Source organism: Euleptes europaea, chromosome 4 (genome assembly GCF_029931775.1).
Source record: "Euleptes europaea isolate rEulEur1 chromosome 4, rEulEur1.hap1, whole genome shotgun sequence".
NCBI lineage: Eukaryota > Metazoa > Chordata > Lepidosauria > Squamata > Sphaerodactylidae > Euleptes > Euleptes europaea.
Window position 1 is genome coordinate 14,447,762 of NC_079315.1, and position 24,016 is coordinate 14,471,777.

General features: G+C 49.2%; 3 protein-coding genes across 3 annotated transcripts in view; 2 read left to right on the forward strand and 1 right to left on the reverse strand.

The window, feature by feature from the left end:
• SPMAP2L (sperm microtubule associated protein 2 like) overlaps nucleotides 1-7,576 on the forward strand; it is a gene marked incomplete at its 5' end in the record, with an annotated part of 30,262 nt that extends 22,686 nt beyond the window's left edge. Inside the window, 3 exons of the mRNA XM_056848736.1 lie at nucleotides 2,080-2,211; nucleotides 3,425-3,600; nucleotides 7,462-7,576. Of these exons, the coding sequence (XP_056704714.1) occupies nucleotides 2,080-2,211; nucleotides 3,425-3,600; nucleotides 7,462-7,576 (423 nt within the window). The remainder of the gene's footprint in view (nucleotides 1-2,079; nucleotides 2,212-3,424; nucleotides 3,601-7,461) is intronic.
• Nucleotides 7,577-9,380: 1,804 nt separating this feature from the next.
• LOC130476753 (actin-like protein 7A) lies at nucleotides 9,381-10,604 on the forward strand. Its single transcript, XM_056848735.1, has one exon. The coding sequence runs from the start codon at nucleotides 9,381-9,383 to the stop codon at nucleotides 10,602-10,604; it is 1,224 nt and encodes a 407-aa protein (XP_056704713.1).
• Nucleotides 10,605-13,983: 3,379 nt separating this feature from the next.
• On the reverse strand, nucleotides 13,984-16,496 carry HOPX (HOP homeobox). Its single transcript, XM_056848863.1, has 2 exons — nucleotides 16,332-16,496; nucleotides 13,984-14,062 (listed from the first exon to the last, which is right to left on the reverse strand). Exons 1-2 carry the CDS (start codon nucleotides 16,473-16,475, stop codon nucleotides 13,985-13,987), a joined length of 222 nt encoding a protein of 73 aa, XP_056704841.1. The 5' UTR covers nucleotides 16,476-16,496; the 3' UTR covers nucleotide 13,984.
• Between the last annotated feature and the right edge of the window lie 7,520 nt (nucleotides 16,497-24,016).

Below are 24,016 nucleotides of genomic sequence, written 5' to 3' on the forward strand. Positions count from 1 at the left end.
GATAAACATGTCTAGTAAAATAAAATAAGCGCCTGCCTCTTGTTAAAAGCCCAGGCTGTCTCCTTCTTGTAAATCTACTCTTGACCCTCGTGGGTCTTTCGCTTAAGACCAGTCGTGATGCCATAGAACCATGTCTCTTCATAAGGAGAGAGCTTTGGCAGTCCATTCCTGCAGTGTTTTCATAATTTTGCCCACTCATGGGTGTTGCTTTAAAAAAGGATCCCTATCTGGCTGAATAATCTCTGCCTAGAGTAACAAAAAGCCCTGTGGGGCAGAGTGTAAGCTGCAGTACTGCAGTCAAAAGCTCTGTTCACGACCTGAGTTTGATCCCGACGGAAGTTGGTTTCAGGTAGCCGGCTCAAGGTCGATTCAGCCTTCCATTCTTCCGAGGTCAGTAAAATGAGTACCCAGCTTGCTGGGGGTCAAGTGTAGACGACTGGGAAAGGCACTGGCAAACCACCCCGTAAACACAGTCTGCCTAGGAAACGTCAGGATGTGACGTCACCCCATGGGTCAGGAATGACCCGGTGCTTGTACAGGGGACCTTTACCTTTTAGAGTAACAAATCTTTCATAACCGTCCAAGAGTCAGGATGCTGGACACCCGTTTTAGTTGGACTCAGCGGGCGTGCTTTCAAGTAACAAAGGAAGCAGGAAAACGATGGTTGCGTAGTGAGTCAAAGAACAGATATGGGAGATTTTGTGAAGACTGCGTATGAGAGGCGTCCTGGTATTACCACTACGCATACAACAGGTAGATTTGATTGTGAGATCTATCGTCATGTTAGGGCAACACTGATGACTCCCATAATTTCCTGCCATCCTGGCAAAAATAGAAGGACTCTTCTCCCAGTTACGCTAGCAGATAAGGATCGAAAGATCACTTTCAAATTTGCCAAATTTGGATGGAGAGCCTATAAGACTAGGAAAACTTGGGTAAGCCATATATAGGGCCTTTTTTGCTATAATTCTTATAAAGATATTGTATAATTCTGGGAATTTAAAATTTTAAAATGTTTCTTTTCTCAAAAGCTACTGGATACTGGAAGTCTGAATTATTATATGGATGTTATTTTATCTGTCTTGGACTATTCAATTTTTGGAGGTGGAGCCTGAGGTTGCGGTTTGGAGAGGGGAGGGACTGCAATGCCATAGAGTCCAATTGCCAAAGCTGCTATTTTCTCAAGGGGAACCGATTTCTATTGGCTGGTTGCAACTCCCTTTCATCAACGATTATGCCCATGCAAAACAGAGAAAGTGGAAACAATAGAACACGTTCTGCTGCAACGTCCCTTCTACAACGACATAAGATCACAGTACATTCTCCCCATATTGTCACCCTTTCCTGAGAGAGTGGAAGAAGCTAAAGTTTCCCTTCTCTTAGTAGACTCCTCTCGGGAGATAACCACTCAAGTAGCCAAATTTTGCCTCTGGTCTAGTGGGATTCTTAAACGGCTGATTGAAAACCTTTCCCCATAGAAGATCTTTCCTCCTCTTCTTCAAATCACCCCTCCCAGATCCATCCACTTTTATTATTTTAACCTAATTTTTTATTCAGAGCTGATACTGTATCGAAATAAAATTTGATTGCTTGAACTAAATTCCAAGAATTTGGTGGAAGCAGAATTTGGTGGTAGTTAAACTGAATTTCTGCCATTAAGAGATTTGTACAGTTATTACAAGAGCCCCGTGGCGCAGAGCGGTAAGCTGCAGTACTGCAGTCAAAAGCTCTGCTCACAACCTGAGTTCGATGCCGACGGAAATCGGTTTCATATAGCCGGTTCAAGGTTGACTCAGCCTTCCATCCTTCCGAGGTCGGTAAAATGGGGTAAAGGGGGTAAAGGGAACATGACTGGGGAAGGCACTGGCAAACCACCCCGTAAACAAAGTCTGCCTAGTAAACGTTGGGATGTGATGTCACCCTATGGATCAGGAATGACCTGATGCTTGCACAGGGGGGCTTTACTTACTTTACAGTTATTACAGAATTTGTAATGAGTTTGAGGGGCCTGCTTTGGGGCTGATGGGTTTTTTAAAGTGTAAAAAGCATCTTATTGACCAGCTGATTTGCTCTGCATAGTACAAAAGACCAGTTTCCCAGGCTGCCCTGATCGCCACAGCATCCCCAAGGACGCATCATCTGGCCCAGCCCATAATCAAGAAGAGCAACCCCTGCTACGAAAACCGATACATGGAGGCTCCAATCCGAAAAGTAATGCCATTACTTCAGTGAAGAAGCTCTTTTACTGGCTGGATTACGCAGGGGTGAATTTTCATCTATACGATTACACTTGTTTCTTGTTTGGCTCGCCCCCTAGACATTGGTTGGGCTACTGTGATGTCATGGAATGTTCGTACTAATCTCCTGAAGTGATACCATAGTGGGCCAGCCCCAGTCAGTAAGGTTTCAGGGTTCCAGGATGGGTAGGGTTGCCAGGTCCCTCTTCACCACCGACAGGAGGTTTTTGGGTCTGAGCTTGAGGAGGGCGGGGTTTGGGGAGGGGAGGGACTTTAATGCCATAGAGTCCAATTGCCAAAGTGGCCATTTTCTCCAGGTGAACTGATCTCTGTCGGCTGGAGATCAGTTGTAATAGCAGGAGATCTCCAGATAGTACCTGGAGGTTAGCAATCAAAAATCAACACCTCTGTCCCATTACCTAAGGTTAGAAAACTCGGTTGGCACAACGAGTCAGGGCAAAAATGCAAGGAAGCAGGGAACATTTTCGCCACTAGGGCTTGATCAGCCTGAAATTGAAATGTCTCACAAAAGCTGGGATTTCCCCCCTTCAATTTCAGGCTGATTAAGCCCTAGTGGCGAAAACGTTCCCTGCTTCCTTGCATTTTTGCCCTGACTCCTTGTGCCAACCGACCCTGGTTGGTTGCCTTGTTGGGGAAGAAGACACAATTCAACGCAGCCCTCCCCCAGGCGACAGAAATTGCTGATTACCAAACTATTGGATTCACAGTCAGCTTTATTTTTGGACTTCTAGCTGCCGGTTTGTTTCATATTGTATATATCCTTGTACCTTTTTTCATGTTTATTTGTGTTATATTGTATACTCACTTTGTATTTCGTGCTTGCAATTGTTACACTTGGTGTTTTTTGTGGATAGATACATAAGACTGTTGTTTAAATTTGTAGTTCAAATAGTCATTTGATTTTGAGCTTTTTGCTGGTTGTTCTCCAGTCAATACATGGACGTTGGCAACCCTAACCATAGACAAGGCCTGGGTTTCGGGTTTCCCCCCCCCCCAGGGTGGGGGCGGGAGGGGCAACAACGGCCTAGCGATGAAGGTGTATAATAATCTCCTAGTTTTGCTGCAGATGTACTGGATTGAGTCCCTACGTTGAATTAGGTTTATCAAATGCAAATCGGACTGATCCGGCAGGCGGGCTTTTCAATAACAAACGCTCCCTTCCGCAGGTGAACCCTGCTGCCCTTCAAGCACTCGCAACTATAAGAGTAACGGAACTGGCGAGACCGAAAGCGCTGCCCTCCGCGAGTGCCCCTGACCGCAGTGCACAGTGGCCCGTTTCCCGGGCAGCGTTGAAAGCAGTGGCTTCGCCAAGAATCGGAGCACTTGCTTATCGTCCCGGAAGGTGGGCTTCGTGGGATTGCTCAATGGTTGGGCTTCCGCTTGTACTCATTCTGCACGCCTGCTCTCAACTGGGAGTGAGGAAAGAAGGAGCGTGATAGATTTGCCTTCCCTCTTGGCTCAAGGGAAGAGCCTTTTCTTTGCCCGCCGAATGTCCCAGGTTCAATCCCCGGCATCTCCAGTTAAAAGGACCAGGTAGTCGGTGATGTGAAAGACCTTTATCTGAAACCCTAGAGACCTGCTGCCAGTCATAAGAACATAGCATAAGAAAGGCCATGCTGGATCAGACCAAGGTCCGTCAAGTCCAGCAGTCTTTTCACACAGTGGCCAACCAGGTGCCTCTAGGAAGCCCACAAACAAGACGACTGCAGCAGCAGCATCCTGCTTGTGTTCCACAGCACCTCATATAATAGGCATGCTCCTCTGGTACTGGAGAGAATATGTATGGCATCATGACTAGTATCCATTTTGACTAGTAGCCATGAATATCCCTCTCCTCCATGAACATGTCCACTCCTCTCTTAAAACCTTCCAAGTTGGCAGCCATCACCACATCCTGGGGCAGGGAGTTCCACAATTGAACTACGCCTTGTGTGAAGAAATTCTGGTATTATGAGAGAGGGAGAAAAGCTTCTCCCTGTCCACTCTCTCCGTACCGTGCATAATTTTACAGACCTCTATCATGTCTCCCCTTAACCACCTTCTTTCCAAGCACCAGGTAGTCGGTGATATGAAAGGCCTTTACCTGAAACCCTAGAGAGCTGCTGCCAGTCTGAACAGACACTACTGACCTGGATGAACCAATGGTCTGATTCAGTATAAGGCAGCTACATATGTTTTCCCCCTTGTATGGTTTGGCTCACTTACTTAAAAGTCACCTGACACTCTTTGCCCTGAGTTCTCGCATGTGCCGTATCCCAGTTCTTTGCACGCAGAGCCTATGCAGGTAATAAGAACAAAAGAAAGACCCTGCTGGCTCAGACCAAGGTCCATCAAGTCTGTTCACACAGCGGCCAACCAGGTGCCTCTAGGAAGCCCACAAACAAGACAACTGCAGCAGCACCATCCTGCCTGTGTTCCACTGCACCCAAAATAATAGGCATGCTCCTCTGATACTAGAGAGGACAGGTATGCATCATGACTAGTATTCATTTTGTCTAGTGGCCATAGATAGCTCTATCCACCATGAACTTGTCCTCTCCCCTCTTAAAGCCTTCTAAGTTGGCAGCCATCCCCACATCCTGGGGCAGGAAGTTCCACAATTTAACTATGCGTTGTGTGAAGTATTACTGAGTAATACTGAGATGGCGACTGATTTGCATAGTGGTGTCTCATGGAAACCCTTCTGGCTCTTTCGTTCCGGTTCCTCTTAACCATACGTGTCTCAGCAGACAGACAGGCAGACACAGAAGCAAATACAGCTTGCATTTTGTAAGGCTAAATATGTTCCTGGATGCCGGGGTGCCTGGATGACTGGATACCTCCCCCAATCAGAAGCTGGGTCAACTTTATGAAGGGAGAATGTCCACCAAACGCCATTCTTTGCCTGTGTGGTTAGTCCTATTTTCAAAGGTTGTTTATGTATGGGAGTTTGATCTGAGGTTTGTTGCTGGCTGGACCCACACTTTCCAGTTGGGAATCTCTACACCAGCAGTCTCCAAGCTCAAATCAAGTCCCGCCCCTTTAAATGCTGCGTTGTAATTGGCTTACTTCACAGTGCTCACTGGGAGAGAAAATCCCTCCCCAAAAACCCCAATTGCCACATAAGAAAGCATTTTAAGAACAAAAAACAGAGCAATCTGAAAGAAAGGGGACGGAGGAGAAATCCAAGTCTCGGTTTTAAAAAGCCTTTCTTTTGCTCAGAAAGAGCTCCAAGGAAGCAGGAAGCATTTGAATCCCCGCCTCTTTACATGCTGCTTTGTGATTGGCTGTGAGAGAAGCCCAGCTTCTGTGTCCCGTGCTTTACCTTCTGCACAGAGATTTCAGCCGGGCTGAGCTCAGGGGAGAGGGAAAGGTTAACAGAGTATTGAGAAGACCCGGACATTGAGAGGGCTGGGCACGAGGTCATCTCCAGTGGATGGAAAACTCATGCAGAACTCCAAGGAACAACTGATTCAGACGCGGGTGAAAGTGAGTTGAAGTATCCATGCATAAATGACCAAAGACAAACTGGGGCTTGGGAAGCAGAGAATTTTCAGCGGCAGTCGGGAAAGTAAGTATGGTTGTTTATGCATGGGTACTTTAACTCACATTCACCCCCAGTCAGGCTCAGTTGTTTCTTGGAGTTACGCATGAGTTTTCTGTCCATTAGAGATGACCTTGCTGCCAGCACTCGCAGTGTCCAGGTCTTCCCATTCCTCTGGTAACCCTACTTTTTGATCTTCCCTGAGCAAAACCCAGGTGAAATCCCCATGCAGAAGGCAAAGTGCAGGACACGCAAGCTTGGTTTCGCTCACAGCCAGTTACAAAGCATTCCTAGAGGCGAGGATTCAAATACTTCCTGCTTCCTCAGAGCTCTTTCTGAGCAGAAGAAAAGGGTTTTAAAACCAAGACTTGGATTTCTCCCATCCCCCATCCTTTAAGATTCCTCAATTTTTTATTTTTTGTTCTTAAAATGCTTTTTTATGCAGTAATTGGGTTTGGGGGGATTTTCTCTCACAACACTACAAGGACGCCAATTACAAAGCAGCATTTCGAGGGGTGGGGACTTGATTTGAGCTCGGAGAGTGCTGGTGCATAGATTCCCAACAGGGAAGTGTGGGTCCAGCAAACAACGAACCTCAGGTAAAATTCCTATGCATAAATGACCACAGTCTCCTAGCGGTCCCCTGGCTCTTGAGAGTACTATCTTTTACAGCCTGGGCCTTTTCTGTCTCTTCCCCACTCTTGTAAAAGAGCCTGCTGGGAGGGATAAGGGAAATGCCTACCCTTGGGGCAATGGCTTGTGTGTGTGTGTGTGTAAAGTGCCGTCAAGTCGCAGCCGACCTATGGCGACCCCTTTTGGGGTTTTCATGGCAAGAGACTAACAGAGGGGGTTTGCCAGTGCCTTCCTCTGCACAGCATCCTTGGACTTCCTTGGTGGTCTCCCATCCAGATACTAACCAGGGCTGACCCTGCTTAGCTTCTAATATCTGACGAGATCAGGCTAGCCTGGGCCATCCAGTTCAGGGCAGGCGGTGGCTTACCTGCTTTAATATGTTTTAATGGTTTTAAGAGATTATCTCTTCTTCTTTTTTTGGGTATCGTATTTGCCGTCATTTACCAGGGTTGCTATGCAGACCAAGGCAATGGCAAACCACCTCTGTTAGTCTCTTGCCTTGAAAACCCTACTGGGTCGCCATAAGTCGGCTGTAGTTTTTTATACGTGGCCCTTTCCCCTGCCGTCACCCCTCTGACGACTTCGGGTCTTGCGCATGCCGTTCCCGACCGCCAGAGGTCGCCTCGATCTCCCCCTGCGATTCCCCGCGTTTTACCCGCTTTTTCAGAGATATGTTTTAGCTCGAATTTGAAAACGCGGGCAAAACGCGGGGAATTGCTGGGGGAGAGCGAGGTGACCTCTGATGGTGGGAAATGGCATGCATAGTCAACACACCCGAAGTCGTCGGAGGGGTGACGGCGAGGGAAACAGCCATGCATAAAAGACCTGTGACTTGATGGCACTTTACACACATACAACACACCTTGGGTCCTTACCAGGAAAAAGGCGGGGTCCCCTAGATAAAATAAATAGCGATCCTAATCGCACCTGGTGGGTATGACCCCCCCCCCAATCAAATTTCTTTGCTAATACTGCAGGTTCCCTTGGTAAAAAGAGGGATGCTATATAGTCTGATAGCCTTCTACTTTTTCCCCTTTGCTTTTGCAGGGCCTCCACCAACTTTGTACAATTCAACCCGGAAGCCTTTGTGGTGAAGGACGCTGCTAAGAAGGCGTACTGTACAGATCGGCTCAAAAAGCTAGCCGAACCAATTATGCGCTGACCCCTTTTACTGGAGCTGTCTAACTTATCTCTGCTGTCTCTACCCATCATTAAATCAGAAGGGTATAGGTTCTTCTTTGACTTTGTTCCTTCACACACACTCCCACCCCTCAAAATGCTCGGCAGTATTTCAACATCGGCTGGGCCTGGGCTTGTGCTAGGGCTGCCAATGGAGGGCTAGGTTTACCAGCTCCGGGTTGGGAATTACCTGGAGATTTTTGGGGGCGGAGCCTGAGAAGGGCGGGGTTTGGGGAGGGGAGGGATTTCAATGCCATAGAGTCCAATTGCCAAAGCGGCCGTTTTCTCCAGGGGAACTGATCTCTATTGGCCGGAGATCAGTTGTAATAGTGGACCTCCACCCACCACCTGACCGTTGGCAACCCTGTGGAGGGCTGAGGAGCCTTCTGGAGAGAAAGGATGTACGTTGATGCTCCTCTTCACCAGCCCCACGAGGGGGGCAGGGAAGGGCTCTGGCCTGGGGGCCTTCCATGGCAGAAACTCACTGAGATTGCCTCTCCCGCCCAGGTAAATTAAATGGCCAATGTGCCCCTTTCTTTCAATTGTAGTAACGCTGGGGAAAACTTGGAAAGCGGACAATTGTAGGGTGTCTTGTGGATGCTGAAAAATAATTGTTCCATAGGGTTGCCAGGTCCCTCTTTGCCACCGGCAGGAGGTTTTAGGGGTGGAGCCTGAGGAGGGCGGGGTTTGGGGAGGGGAGGGACTTCAATGCCATAGAGTCCAATTGCCAAAGTGGCCATGGCTGGAGATCAGTTGTAATAGCGGGAGATCTTTAGCTAGCACCTGGAGGTTGGCAACCCTATTGTTCCGTTTGGAAGCAACATTCATGCGGAAGCAGCCATAGTTAATGTTAATTCTGTGTGGATGTATTTATTTACTTAGGGTGTTCTTTTTAACTGCTTCTTCTTAAGGGCTATGGCTGTTAACAACAGTTTAAACAAAATGCATTTACAGGAGACCCAGTAGTTCAATCATTAAACTTCTTCATGCCTGCTCAGTCCCTCCCTACTGTAAGAAAGGCAAACAACACACAAGCTCAGGCTTCAACAAGCTTCTCAAAGAAGGGAATTGTACAGTTGTACAACTCCCACAACAGACACCTTGTGAGGTAGGTGGGGCTGAGAGAGTTCTGGGAGAACTATGACTAGCCCAAGGTCACCCAGCAGTCTTCATGTGGAGGATAATAGGATAATCAATAAAAATGGTACTGGAAAGATACAGAAAAAACACGGCCAATACAAAACCATTAATACAAAAAAATACAGAATATAGAAACTATAGAAGAAGAGTTGGTTCTTATATGCCAACTTTCTCTACCACTTAAGGAAGACTCAAACCGGCTTACAATCACCTTCCCTTCCTCTCCCAAAAACAGACACCCTGTGAGGTAGGCGTTACCCAGCAGGTTTCATGTGTAGGAGTGGGGAAACAAATCCAGTTCACCAGATTAGCCTCTGCCGCTCATGTGGAGGAGTGGGGAATCAAACCCGGTTCTCCAGATCAGAGTCCACCTCTCCAAACCACCGCCCTTAACCACTGCACCACACTGGCTCTCAAGTGACTTGAATACAGGTAACAACTATATCCCCTTGGCTAACCCCAACCACTCTTTCTATAAAGACATCATTTATGGCTTTTTCCTCCTCCACTTTACAAGCAAGCATGTTGGTGATGTCATAATGCGCAACGCCGCGCATCATCAAGGTTTTAAAACCCCTGTGTGCCTTCTCACCATGTGACATGGCAACCAGACAGAGAACGGGAATCCATGAGAACTGGGAAAGAAAATGTCGAGCAGAGGGAGCGCAAGTTCTAGCTTTGGGGCGGTAAAGAAAGGGCCAGTAGGTAAACCCAGCACCAAGCCCAAAGAAGAGGGAGAGACACCGCGAAAGATGATAGTGAAAGAGACCAGAGCTGTTGTCATAGATATCGGAACGGGGTCCTGCAAGTGTGGGTTCGCCGGAGAGCAGAAACCAGCCCATGTGGTCTCATCCAACGTGGGCAAGCATTTCCAGGAGACAGCGAAAACAGGAGACAACAGGAAAGAAACTTTTGTCGGCAAAGAACTTCAGGACGCCGGAATACCCCTGAAACTTATCAACCCTTTGAGACATGGAATAATAGTGGACTGGGACACCGTTCAGGACATATGGGAGTATATCTTCCACAAGGAGATGAAGATCCGGCCTGAGGAACATGCCGTCCTGGTGTCAGATCCTCCCCTGAGCCCCACCACCAACCGAGAGAAATATGCCGAGATGCTCTTTGAGACGTTCTGCACCCCTGCCATGCACATTGCCTATCAATCTAGACTGTCGATGTATTCCTACGGGAAGACGTCAGGTCTTGTGGTGGAGAGCGGCCACGGCGTTTCTTACGTTGTCCCCATCTACGAAGGCTACACTTTGCCAAGCATTACCGAACGGGTCGACTATGCGGGGTCGGACGTCACCCAGTACCTCATGACATTATTAAACGAGTCCGTGAAGCTGTTCACCGAGAAAGACTGGAAGACCCTGGAAGACATCAAGGAGAACTATTGCTTCACTTCGCTGGATTTTCAACAGGACTTCGCCGCGCCTCTGGGGAAACACGAGATCGAATACGGGCTCCCTGACGGGCAGGTGGTCCGTATCGGCAGGGAGAGGTTCATGTGCTCTGAAATGCTCTTCAAGCCATCCTTGATCAACTCGCAGCAGTTGGGGCTTCCTCTCCTGACCATGACGAGCCTCAACAAGTGCGACGCCACCCTCAAGAAGAACCTGATGGGCAACATCTTGCTGTGCGGGGGCTGTACCACCATGAAAGGCTTTGCCGACCGCTTTCAGAAAGAGCTCACTAAGATTTGCACCAACGATAAACCCGTTTTGATAGCCTCCCCCGAAAGGAAAACGTCGGTATGGACGGGAGGCTCCATCCTAGCGTCCCTCAAGGCCTTTCAGCAGCTCTGGGTTCACCGGAAAGAATATGAAGAACGGGGTCCTTTTTACATCTACAGGAAATGTTTCTGAGCGCACAACGAACAGATGACTCTCTCTCCCTGGAGCAGGACGCTTGTTGAAGAAATCTCCTGTGTTCTTTTAACAGCCAGAACATTGATTGCTCTGTAAGAACTGGGGGTTTAACCTTCAATTCTCTATATATTAAAGGCTTAGTTAGCACTCTGCAGTTACAAAAAAAAGGTGGTTTTCTAATCCTTGACACAAGCAGTATTAGGGTTGCCAAGTCCCTCTTCGCCACCAGCGGGAGGTTTTTGGTGCGGAGTCTGAGAAGGAAGTGGTTTGGGGAGGGACTTCAATGCCACAGAGTCCAATTGCCGAAGGGGCCATTTTTCTCCAGGTGAACTGATCTCTATCGGCTGGAGATCGGTTGTAATAGCCGGAGATTTCCAGCTAGTACCTGGAGGTTATTCAACCCTAGGTTTGGGTGCCGAACCTCAGTGGTTTTCCTCCAAGGCTCCTTACAACATTGTTTTTAGGGTTGCCAGCCTCCAGGTACTAGCTGGAGATCTCCTGCTATGACAACCGATCTCCAACCACCAGAGATCAGTTCACTTGGTGAAAACGGCCGCTTTGGCAATTGGACTCTATGGCGTTGAAGTCCCTCCCCAAACCCCGCCCTCCTCAGGCTCTGCCCCAAAAACCTCCCATCAGTGGCAAAGAGGGGCCTTGGCAACCCTAATTATTTCCCATTAGTTGTCTTTCTATGGGTTCTTTGTCATTTCTCCCTGCTTCCCCCCGCCCTCAAATTTGACCCTATTGCTTATTGTCAGCTCCCCTGAAAATAACAAGTGGAGGAGGAATGGGGTGTACCTGGTTTTTCCCCATCCCAGCTTTGCTGCTTTCCCCTGTTATTAAAATCATTGCTTCAGGCGGATCAGTGGGCGAGGCTTGCCCTGCTTTTCCACACCTGGCCCTGCTCTTCCCCGCCATGGAACATGCCCTCAAGGCCCCGAGGGTGAGGAAAGCACAGCTGCCCTCCTTTTCCAACCAAACAGCTCTGCCGTGCCTGACCCCAGCTTCTGGGTGGCGTTTTTGAGGGGACAGGGGTAGTGTCAACAACCTATTCAGCCCTGGGGTAGTGCAGTTTGCCCTGTTGGGGAGGGCTGGAGGAAATGACCGCTTTGGCAATTGGACTCTATGGCATTGAAGTCCCTCCCCAAACCCTGCCCGCCTCAGATTTCACCCCCAAAACCTCCCACCGGTAGCAAAGAGGAATCTGGCAACCCTACGTTTAAGTCGGGCTAGAGCAGTGATGGCGAACCTTTTAGAGACCGAGTGCCCAAACTGCAACCCAAAACCCACTTATTTATCGCCAAGTGCCAACGCAGCAATTTAACCTGAATACTGAGGTTTTCATTTAGAAAAAACTCATACATTAACATCCCCGCTTCATCCAATGATGGTGGAGTCGCTCTGCCCAGGATCGCGCGGCCGGACGGTCTCTGGGGGGCGCAACTCTCACCTTATAGAGCGTGTAGTGCAGGTACAGGTAAGGGGTGCGTAGCTGGAAGTTGTGCAGGACTCGGCCAAAGAGCTCCAGCTCAGCCAGCCCCTCATCCGGCACGGCGCCGGGGCCCGGCTCTCCAAAGGCTGGCTCCCCGAGCCAGGGCTCCCCTGGCACCTCGCCACTGCTGGCGGCAGTGCACCTTGCTGTCGCACAGCAGGCAGTGGAGGTGCAGGGTGGGGACGCTCTCCTTCCAGCCCTCACCCTTGTACTGCTCCAGCTCGTAGGATTGCTGCAGCAGCAGCAGCTCGGCCGCCGGGAAGCCGCAGAAGCTGTACTTCTCGTACTGCGTGCCGGCCAGGGTGGCCAGCAGCAGTGGCGCATCAGCCCCCAGCTTTGCCGCTCCATGCCCGCCCCGCCGCCGCCTGCTGCTGCTGCTCCGGAGCCGCTCGGAGGCCCATCAGGAGGCTCCGGGAAGCAGGGGGGAAAGGAAGGCGGGAGGCAGGCCCTGGCGGATCCCGAAGGGTTTTAGTGTGGCCGGCGGGCGAGGGGAGGGACAAAATGGCCAAAACGCACAGAAGGTTTTGCCTTGGATTTGCAATTCTGTAGATGTGCTGGGGCGACGGCACGCATGCCCACAGAGAGGGCTCTGCATGCCGCCTCTGGCATGCGTGCCATAGGTTCGCCAACACTGGGCTAGAGAAAGAGACAGGAATCAGATAGATAGATAGATAGATAGATAGATAGATAGATAGATAGATAGATAGATAGATAGATAGATAGATAGATAGATAGATAGCTAGACAGACAGACAGACAGACAGACAGACAGACAGATAGATAGATAGATAGATAGATTACATCAATAAAAATGCACATGCACAATTTAAGTAAAACATTCTTTATTATTAACATATCTGGGAGAAAATCCTTTTTGTTTAGCAAAATTTTGGAAGAATTCAGGAAATGTGTCCATTGTGTATGCATTTGCAAATCCTCCTTCAGCCGTGCTGGCCAACGTACGAAGGGCACGACCCATCCCTCCCACAAGGGGCTAATAGCATGAGTGCGGACTTGCCTGCCGCCCTCTTCATGCCAAGCTGACCGAACTGGAAAAGGCACGGCAAGGTTAAGAGGCTGAGCCGGCCCGACTAGGAACAGGAACCTGGGTGGAAGAAATACAGCGGCCAGATCGTGGAGGACTGCGTTCCTAGGTTGTTAATGAAGTGGTTTTCTGGATGTTGCTCTGGCGAGCTCTAGTAGCATCCCAGGCCCTGAGGTTATTTTATGGGAGTGAATAAAGATATTTCCTTTCAAGGTTTTGCCAGCAGCTGAAGGAAATATTAGGTTTGGTATTAGGTTTTGCCAGCAGCTGAAGGAAATATTAACCACAAACACTCCATGCCAATATAAAAGGAACACAGCAGCCAATGAGATTTGCAGTGACTCTTTTCTAAGTTTCATACAACCCTAGCTAAGACAAAATGTTTTATAAAATTATTCTCTAGGGTTGCCAGGTTCCCCTTTTCACCACCTGCGGGAGCTTCATTGTGGTGGGGCTGGAAGGGGGGGGGATCGGCGCAATGGGGATGTTTTTAGCACATTCATTCAAAAACTCTTATGGTTTCCAAAAACTGTATGGTTTACTCTATGGGTAAACCTGGAAGTGACATTAATTGCCCCCCCCCCTTCAGCTGGCCTGCTTCCACTCGCTGGCCAGCTGAGGGGCGGCGGGCAGCCCCCTTAGTTGGTGGGCAATTGCCTGGTATCTGGCAGCCCTATTATTCTCCCCCCCCCAATTAGGTTATGTACATTTTAAATAAGGCGGCAGGTTAAATAACAGAACACGTTAGTGTCGATAGTCACACTTCCCACAGCAAAAGCCATCGCTGAATTCAGGTGGCCTTCAGTTTTTCCAGGGCTTGACTCCTGAGGGGTGATTCGAATCAGTCTCTGACAGATCCGCTCTCTGAAGGGAGTCCTTCCGATCGCCTCCACTCCGCCAGGCGCTTCTTGAACCATTTCTGGGGGAAGGAAAGGAAAGGAAAGGGGCAGAATGAATACAAAGTAACTGTGCTGGTGGACAACCTCAGGACATGATGCATCCCTTTTTGTATCCTTAATCCTCAGGACATGGGCATCCTAAAAGAAATCATCCAACCACACTCAAATTTCTATTCACACTTTTGTATCCAGGGCCTTTTTGTATCCTTAATCCTCAGGACATGGGCATCCTAAAAGAAATCATCCAACCACACTCAAATTTCTATTCACACACGCTTTATCTACTTTGTAGCAACGGAGAGCTGTCAGCGGGGCAAGCGTGGTGTAGTGGTAAACAGTGGTGGTTTGGAGTGGTGGGGTCTGATCTGGCGAACCGGGTTGGTTTCCCCACTCCTGCACATGAAGCCAGCTGGATGAACTTGGGCTAGTCACAGCTCTCTCAGCCCCACCTACTTCACAGGGTGTCTGTTGTGGGGAGGGGAAGGGAAGGTGATTGTAAGCCGGTTTGAGTTTCCCTTAAGTGGTAGAGAAAGACGGCATATAAAAACCAACTCTTCTTCTTTCCTGCCCCCTTGGTGGGGCTGGTGAAGACGAGCTCGGCAGAGTCTGTCTTCGCCCTGCCAAGCTGGGCACGGTGCAGCTGGCGAGGAGGAGCGTAAACGTGCATCCTTTCTCTCCAGAAGGCTCCTCAGCCCTCAATAGGGTTGCCAACTGTCAGGTGGCAGGTGGAGGTCTGCTATTACAACTGATCTCCAGCTGATAGAGATCATTTCACCTGGAGAAAGTGGCCGCCTTGGCAACTGGACTCTATGGCATTGAAGTCCCTCCCCTCCCCAAACGCCGCCCTCCTCAGGCTCCGCCCCAAAAATCTCCAAGTATTTCCCAACCCAGAGCTGGCAACCCTAACGTGAGCAGTGTCATACAAAAATAGTTGTGCATGTGTACGCACTAAAGACAGGACCCTGGTTACCTTTTAAGACCAGCTAGCAAACCCTGGCCTCAGGAAGGTGGCTGGATTTAGAATAGTCTCCACTCTTCTTGTCCGGGGAGATAACAAATCTCAGCTCTGCCAGGCTCCATTCAGCCCGTCTTCCTTCAGCCCACTCCCCCATCCATACTTTTCCTAGGGTTGCCAAGTGCCCTTTCGCCACCAGCAGGGTTTTTGGGGGGCAGAGCCTGAGGAGGGGAGGGTTTGGGGAGGGGAGGGACTTCAATGCCATAGAGTCCAATTGCCAAAGTGGCCATTTTCTCCAGGTGAACGGATCTCTATCGGCTGGAGAGCAGTTGTAATAGCAGGCGATCTCAAGCTAGTACCTGGAGGTTGGCAGCCCTATAATAGCAGGAGATCTCCAGTTAATACCTACAGGTTGGCAACCTTACCCAAATCCCTAACAGCTGGTTTATAACCCCGTTCCTCCCGGATCCTGAAATTTGTCACAGCCTGCTCCGGCTCCACACCCCTCAACCTGGAAAATGGGCCATCGCTTGCTTGTTCAATGTTTGGGAGATTTGTGGCAGTGAGCAAAACATTCCCTTCTACCCACGGTGAAGGAAAGGTAAGGATAGGGCAGGTGAAGGGATGAGTCACCGGATAATCATGCTTTGAGTTCACCCGTGACAGTGACTCTCTTGGACGTCATAAAACAAAGCTGCCTTGGGGAGAAGGCGGAGGACGACGCATGCCACCCCAAGATCCCTGGAGGGAAGGTGTGTGTCGGGGGAGGAATGCAGCTAGGATTGCCAGGTCGCTCCTCACCACCGGCAGGAGCTTGGCAGGGGCGTGACTGGCGGCCTCGACTGTGGCATGTGCCATGCGCCGACGTCACTTTTGGGTTACCCGGAAGCAACTCTCTGTTGAAACTCTCATTTTGGAGACGATTGCTAGAGCGTACGCATCGCTTCTGGGTAAACCCGGAAGACGTTGGCGCGGCACGTGGGTCACATGAGCCGATCAGGTTGCCAACGTCCAGGTACTATCTAGAGGTCTCCCGCTAATACAACTTATCTCCAGCCGATAGAGATCAGTTCACTTGGAGAAAATGGCCGCTTTGGCAACTGGACTCTATGGCATTGAAGTCCCTCCCCTCCCCAAACCCCGCCCTCCTCAGGCTCCGCCCCAAAAATCTCCAAGTATTTCCCAACCCACAGCTGGCAACCCGACCTCCAGGGGAACTGAGTTTTGTGCTCTGGAGGTCAGCTGTAATCCCGGGAGAACTCCAGCCCCTACCTGGAGGTTGGCAACCCTATGCCCTGGTTGCTGGGGGTGGACGACGGGCCCATGTCACTCACCAGGGTTTCTTCCTCGGATAGCCCCGCCTCGGCAGCAATGAGGCAAAGCGTGGCGGGGTCAGGGTGTTTGTTCACTCTGTTAAAGTTGAACTCCAGGATCTCCCTCTGTTCCTCGGTGGGACTGGCGACCGTTTCAGAGGACATTTTTCGGTTTGTGTCGGCTTGATGGAATTAGCGAGCTGTAGGGAAAGGCAGAGGGATAGCAGGGTTAGATCCAGCGAGAAGACGGACTTCCGACTGTGCAGAACTTAAACAAATGGCTCAGATCCCGCCTGAGCGTTTCTTTTGATGGAAGCATTTTCACTAGGGTTGCCAACCTCCAGGTAGTCTAGAAAATAAATGAACTTGGACCACATACAATTAGTTATTCAACCCTATGCAGTCACTATGGCAAGCACAATTAGTTATTCAACCCTATGCAGTCACTATGGCAAGCACAATTAGTTATTCAACCCTATGCAGGTTGAATTCAACCCATAGTGACTGCATAGGGTTGAATAACCTCCAGGTAGTGGCAGCAGATCTCCTGCTATTTCAACTGATCTCTAGCCGACAGAGATCAGTTCACCTGGAGAAAAATGGCTGCTTTGGCAATTGGACTCTATGGCCTCCCCAAACCCCACCCTCCCCAGGCCCCGCCCCAAAAACCTCCCGCCGGTGGCGAAGAGGGACCTGGCAACCCTAATTTTCACCTACAGTGCATGACTTTCTCATTTCCATCCCAGGCTGCATCGGGAACGGAGAGAGAAAATGTCACGCTCTGCTGGCAGAAATCCTTCCATCAGTGGAAACGTGCCGATGGAGCCAAGCCAATTTTCCCATGTGTTGGATATGTGGCATAGTTTTTTTTTTTAATTCCACCATTCACCTTTTAAATATGAAGTTCAAATTGAGTGTGACAGTTCCTCCCCTCCCCTCCACCCAAATTAAATAATCAGAATTCTTCAGACTTACGGACGTCCCTTAGTTGTTTTGATTTTGGCAGTTGTCAGATATGAAATCGCACAAAATATCACTGGCAAACTGCTAAGCACCACAGTCTGCCGGCTTCCAAATATCAAAAAATAGCCATTGCATGCCACCAAGTCCCATCGAAAACTAAATACCACTGCATGTCACTATAAACTGCTCTTGGATGCAAAATCCCATTACATAGCAACCATAAAATGCTGTTGTATATCAAATGCCAAATTGTAAATGCTGGAATTAAATGACTGAATACAATATCTAGTATTGAAATAAAATTTGACTGGATTGCAAACACAAATATATATTCAGCAGATATTCAGGCTCCCAGTTGAATAACCTGGATCAATATTCACATTGCAGAGATTTTTTTGGGAGCAAATTACTTTCACTTCCAGAGGAGAAGGAATGCAGCATCCTAAATCATTCTAGAAGGTGGTACATGGTTACAGGTATAATTCTTTAAACATGGAAACTGGCGGGTCCATTGAAATTTTGATTTCTGAACGTCAAGGAATTATTCTCAAGTTGATCAAATGAGGAAGACCAAGATTAATCCGTTGGTCATTGTTACCTTTGAGGCAGAGGGACGTAACCTGGATTGACAATCATCCCTTTCCCAGAGATACAGAGAAGAGCAGCCAAAATGTTCAGGGGGCTAGAGCTACTGCCCTATGAGGAGCGGTTAAAACGCTTAGGGCTGTTTAGCCTGGAAAGAAGGCAGTTAAGGGGAGGCATGGTAGAGGTTTGGAAAATTATGCATGGTATGGAGTGGACAGGGAGAAGCTTTCCTCCCTCCCTCATAATACTAGAACGCATGGTTACAAATCCCAGGACTTCCCTTTCCTCTGTTAACCTTTCCTCTGCAGGGGATCTGTAAAACTGCCATATCGCTTTATCAGGAGGGGATGGATCATTCAGTCACTCAGGAAGTAGTGGAATTTCCTGCTCTCAAAAGAAACTGCCCGTTTCATCTCTCTTGGAGTTGCTGCCCTGTAGGGTTGCCAACCTCCAGGTACTAGCTGGAGATCTCCTGCTATTACAACTGATCTACAGCCAATAGAGATCAGCTCCCCTGGAGAAAATAGCTGCTTTGGCAATTGGACTCTATGGCATTGAAGTCCCTCCCCTCCCCAAACCCCACCCTCCTCAGTCTCCACCCCAAAAACCTCCCGCCAGTGGTGAAGAGGAACCTACTGCCCAGCTTTCTTCCTGCCAGGAAGCACATTTGGATCAGTTGCTCATGCAGACACATGGGCGGGGCACAGAGCATGGCCAGCTTCAGCATACCCTGAGGTGGGGTGGCTGCCAAAAACATAAGAACATGCTTACGAACATAAGAAAAGCCCTGCTGGATCAGACCAAGGTCCATCAAGTCCAGCAGTCTGTCCGCACAGTGGCCAGCAACAAATCGCACGTAAAACTCCCATGCATGAACGACCATAGTCAGTGGGAAGGCTGATAAATGGGCCGAGAGAAGGACCCACGGGCAGGGGGCAATGTGGGTTGAAAGAAGGCATGAGTGGGGGCCCTGGTGGCATTCGGAGGAGGAGACAGTGGCCCTGGCCACTCTTTGCCCAGGGCCCTCCTAAACCTGGGACTGGCCCTGGGGTGAGGGAGCGTTCTGCTACGGATGGGTAAATCTTGATCTTGGATATGTGTAAGTAAACCTTTTTTGTGTGATGGAATGAAGCACACCTCTCATTTTAATTCAGAAAAAAAAAGTGAGCCTCAGCTATCAGAATGTGTCAAAACAAGGCCAGCAGGTTTCCTAACCTCGAGCAGCCTCTGAGGCTGTATGGGAACCTTTGAGAAGCACCTAAAGCTCTTGGTAATTTCCTACTCAAAACCACACAGAGACTTTTAGATCGTACACAAAAGCACATAGACTTTTCGTTCCTATCAAGTGACAGCTGCCTATGCCGATGCATGTCTATATATCTGTTCAACAGGCTAAAAAACAAACAAACTAGCTGCCAGAGAAACATATGCTTTCTTACCTGGGAAAATCAACGAGGCTTACAAAGCTCTTAAAAATTAAAGGTTATGGTCCAGCCAAAGTTCAGCACAATTGCCATTTGTTTCAGATGGAAGATTTTAGTCCTTTATGCATGGGTACTTGGACTCATGTACCCCGGTCTGACGCGGTTGTTCCTTGGAGTTATGCCCCCCCCCCCAGAGTTGACCTTGCACCCAGCCCACACAACACATGAACACATGAAGCTGCCTTATACCAAATCAGACCCTTGGTCCATCCAACTCAGTTTTGTCTGCTCAGACCGGCAGCGGCTCTCCAGGGTCTCAGGCAGAGGTCTTTCACATCACCTACTTGCCTAGTCCCTTTAACTGGAGATGCGGGGATTGAACCTGGGACCTTCTGCATGCCAAGCAGATGCTCTACCACTGAGCCACAGCCCCTCCCACACAAATCCCTGGTCTTCCCGTTGCTGTTAAATCCCGATTTTTCAATCTCTCCTGAGATCAGCCCAGGTCAAATCGTCCTTCTCTCCATGCATAAACCAAAGTGCGGGACAGGGGAACTGGGGGGGGGTACTTTTTTTACAGTAAGCACTAGAGTCAATTACAGAGCAATGTTTCAAGGGGCAGGGACTCAAATGCTTCCTGATTTTTCGTCTCCCAGCCGGAGTTCTTTCTGAGTAGGTTTGTCACAAAAAATGGGTTTTAAAACGACGTTTGGGTCCCGCCCCCATTCCTTTCCTTTAAAAGAGCTCCTTTTTGTGAAATGCTTTTTAACACAGCACTTGGGTTTCCACAGGGTGTGTGTGTGGAAGAGGGGAACTGGACGTTTTTCACACAGTAAGCACTACAGCCAATTAGTAAGCAGCGCTTCCAAGAGGCGGAGACTCACGCTTCTGGACTTGAGCTGGAGATTGTGCTGGTGCATAGCATTTTTAGCATTTGCAACAGAAAAATGTGGGATGAGCGAGCATCGAGCCCCAGGTAAACCTCCCATGCATAAACGACCATTGACTGTGCGATCCTAAGGCCATCCTGTAAGGGCTTAGAACAGGGGTGGGGAACCTTTTTTCCGCCAAGGGCCATTTAGATATTTATAACATCATTCGTGGGCCATACAAAATTATCAACTTAAAAATTAGCCGACCAAGCCCCAAGCAGACAGCTGCCCCAGGTGACAACCCCCTTGTGCGGGCAAGCAGGCAGGCATCCAACCGGTGATGCACTTGCCCACCTGGTGGCACAGGATGGTCTGTTGCACCAGCCGGGCATAGCCATCCAGCCACATGCCAGAGTTGCTCCTGCTCCGCATGGTCGAGGCCGGATTCTACAGCCGGCTCCTGTTACCTCCGCCTGCAAGGGTGAAATGAGGACACACTGGCTAAGAACACACACACACACTGCATTCTGGCCCTGGCCCCTTTAACCCCTCCATTGTAGCCACTTCCGCCCCCAGCCCTCTTGTAGTACAGAGGGAATACGTTTTTCCACGGCCCGGGTGGGAAAGGGTTAACACAGTTTCTTGGGCGGTCCTAGCAACTCCATAGCTTAACGACTCTTCTGCAAGGGGGAAAAAATTCCTTTTCTCTGCAATACAAACTCACATCCACCTTGAATAGAGCCTGTCCGCTGGAGAGGGCGGATCACCAGTCTTAGATCCTTCTGAGCTAGAGATCTGCCTGGACCCTCGAAGGGCCAGACCAAATGATTTTGTGGGCCTTAAACAATCCCCGGGCCTGACGTTCCCCACCCCTGGCTTAGAATGATAAATAAGCCCCACACTGGGATAATGCAGAGATACATTGGCATATCTGGAGATATGTCAGTGCAGTGCCCCCCTGATGCCACATTGGGGGGCACCTAATGCCAGCATCCAGGGGCATCCTGGTGGCAAAGCAGAACTCTTCTGGTCAGATACTCAAAAGGAACCACTCACTTTCCGCAGGTTAACAAACCAGCTATAAAACCCCAGTTTGAAGCTCTGGTTTGGTGCCAAACGCCAGTCTAATAAGGTCTTTGTTGGCTTTTCTGATTGTCTAGGCCAAAGCTTCTTAAACTGTGGGTCACAACCCCATATGGGGTCGCGTAACTGAATGTGGGGGTCGCAAAAAATTTGGCATCCATCTTATTAGTATGCAAATTTGCTTTCGTCTTTAATAAATGGTAAAATTATACGTACAACAAAGAATTGTTTTAAAATAAATTTCTTTATGATTTATTATCAGTAAATGTTTGATTTGATTTTATATGCCTATATACCCGGGGTAGCCTAAAAATTTCTTGGGCAAAAAGGGGTCGCGAGTGGAAAAAGTTTAAGAAGCCCTGGTCTAGGCAGCTGAGATCTCACAAGGAGGAATTGCAAAAATGTCCGCATTTTAAAAACTTTTCAATTTTATTTAATCCTGTTTTTAAGGTTTCTTTTCTCTTTTTTTTGCGCAAACCTGGAGGTTATTCCAAATCTGCAGAAACCTATCCTTGAGCCCGAGGAAACCCACACTGCAGATTTTTTTATCTGTACAGGGTGGGGCATAGTGATCCATCCATGGAAATTAGATAGGTGATTATTAAAATATAGCAGCAGCTGGGATTTCTTCCACATCCACTCCTTTTCTGTTCCTCTGTCCTGTGTCAGAGTTTTCTTTCGTTGTTTAGCATGTTTTTCGCCAGCAGCCCCTGAAGGGTTGTTGTGGTTTTTTAAATAAAAGTGCAGATAAGCACGACAGTGATACTACCGCCTCAGCGTTTCAGAAACAGCTACACCGAGGTGCAAAGAAGCAAAGAAACTTTCTCAAGGGGAACGCCAAAGAAGTGAACCGCATGAAGAAATCGCTTCCGTCATCCTGTCCCCGGATCCTTCTAAACCAACGGATATGATGTTCTGTGGCAATCTTTGTTACTGAAGAATCAGTAATAAAACCACAGATCCTTTAAGTGCCCTTTAAAAGCGACTTTCCAAAATGTGTCCCCGACAATGTACATCGCAGCAAGGTTGTGGTAGAAGTTAAAATGCTGAGGTTGCATCCTGGGGGGCGCGGGGTAGGGTTGCCAACCTCCAGCTGACGGCAGATTTCCCACTATCACAACTGATCTCCAGGCGACAGAGATCAGTTCCCTTGGAGAAAATGGTCGGTTTGGATGGAGGGCTCTATGGCATCATACCCCACTGATCATACCCCACTGAAATCCCTCCCCTCCCCTAACCCCGCCCTCCTCAGGCGCCACTCCCCAAATCTCCAGGTATTTCCCAACTCGGAGCTGGCAACCCTAGGTATTGCGGGGAGGGTGACTGTATAAAAGTGAGTGCAGTGTATGCGGGTAGAGTTGCCAGGTCCCTCTTCGCCACCAGTGGAAGGTTTTTGGGGCGGAGCCTGAGGAGGGTGGGGTTTGGGGAAGGAAGGGACTTCAATGACATAGAGTCCAATTGCCAAAGTGGCCGTTTTCTCCAGGGGAACTGATCTCTATCATCTGGAGATCCGTTGTAATAGCAGGAGATCTCCTGCTACTACCTGGAGGTTGGTGACCCTAATGGGGGTTCAGTTTCCCCCTCCCAACTATCCACAATGTACTGTATTTCCTTCCAACCCACGCATTTTATAGGTATGTCGCAGCTGACCCGGTTGTGCACTCGGGTCTCTGAAAATCATCTTGACTGGCCTCTTCGCATCCATAAATCGCTGCACCAGCCGCACTAAGAGGCATTCTATCTATAGAACCTGCAAGAATCAATATCGAAGACACTGCAGCAAGTATCATCTCCGATGTGTGTGTGTGTGTGTGTGTGTATAGTGCCATCAAGTCGCAGCCAACTTATAGCGACCCCTTTTTGGGGTTTCTATGGCAAGAGACTAACAGGTGGTTTGCCAGTGCCTTCCTCTGCACAGCAACCCTGGTCTTCCTTGGTAGTCTCCCCTCCAAATACTAACCAGGGCCGACCCTGCTTAGCTTCTGAGATCTGATGAGATCAGGCTAGCCTGGCCCATCCAGGTCAGGGCCCAGAAATCGATACAAGGGGTTATATTGTAGACATTCGGAGACAAAGATGCTGCATCTCCCAAGGTTAGGGTTGCCAGCCTCCAGGTGGTGGCTGGAGATCTGCCACTATTACAACTGATTTCAGGTGACAGAGATCAGTTCCCCTGGAGAAAATGAACACATGATTCCCCTGGAGAAAATGAACACATGAAGCTGCCTTATACTGAATCAGACCCTTGGTCCATCCAAGTCAGTATTGTCTGCTCAGACCGGCAGTGGCTCCCCAGGGTCTCAGGCAGAGGACTTTCACATCACCTGCTTGCCTAGTCCCTTGAACTGGAGAGGCCGGGGATTGAACCTGGGACTATCTGCATACCAAGCCGATAGAGATCAGTTCCCCTGGAAAAAATGGCCTCTTTGGCCATTGGACTCTATGGTATCAAAGTCCCTCCCCTCCCCAAACCCTGCCCTCCTCAGACTCCGCCCCCAAAACCTCCCGCCGGTGGTGAAGAGGAACCTGGCAACCCTACCAGTAAGGGACCCCTGCGTTCCCTGCAACTGTCAGATTGGAAGCTCTTGGCGCAAAGGTTGTGTTCTTTAGAAGTGCCCTGTAAGGTAGATCTGGATTATCCCCACAGTGCCAGGGGCACAAAGCCAGTACAGCTCAGCAGGGGCCTTATGCTACCAAGGCAGAGACCGATGGATTTCCGAAATCACCAGGGAAACCGAGGCATGCAAGTCACTTTCACATGGCTCTCTCTCTGCTCCAC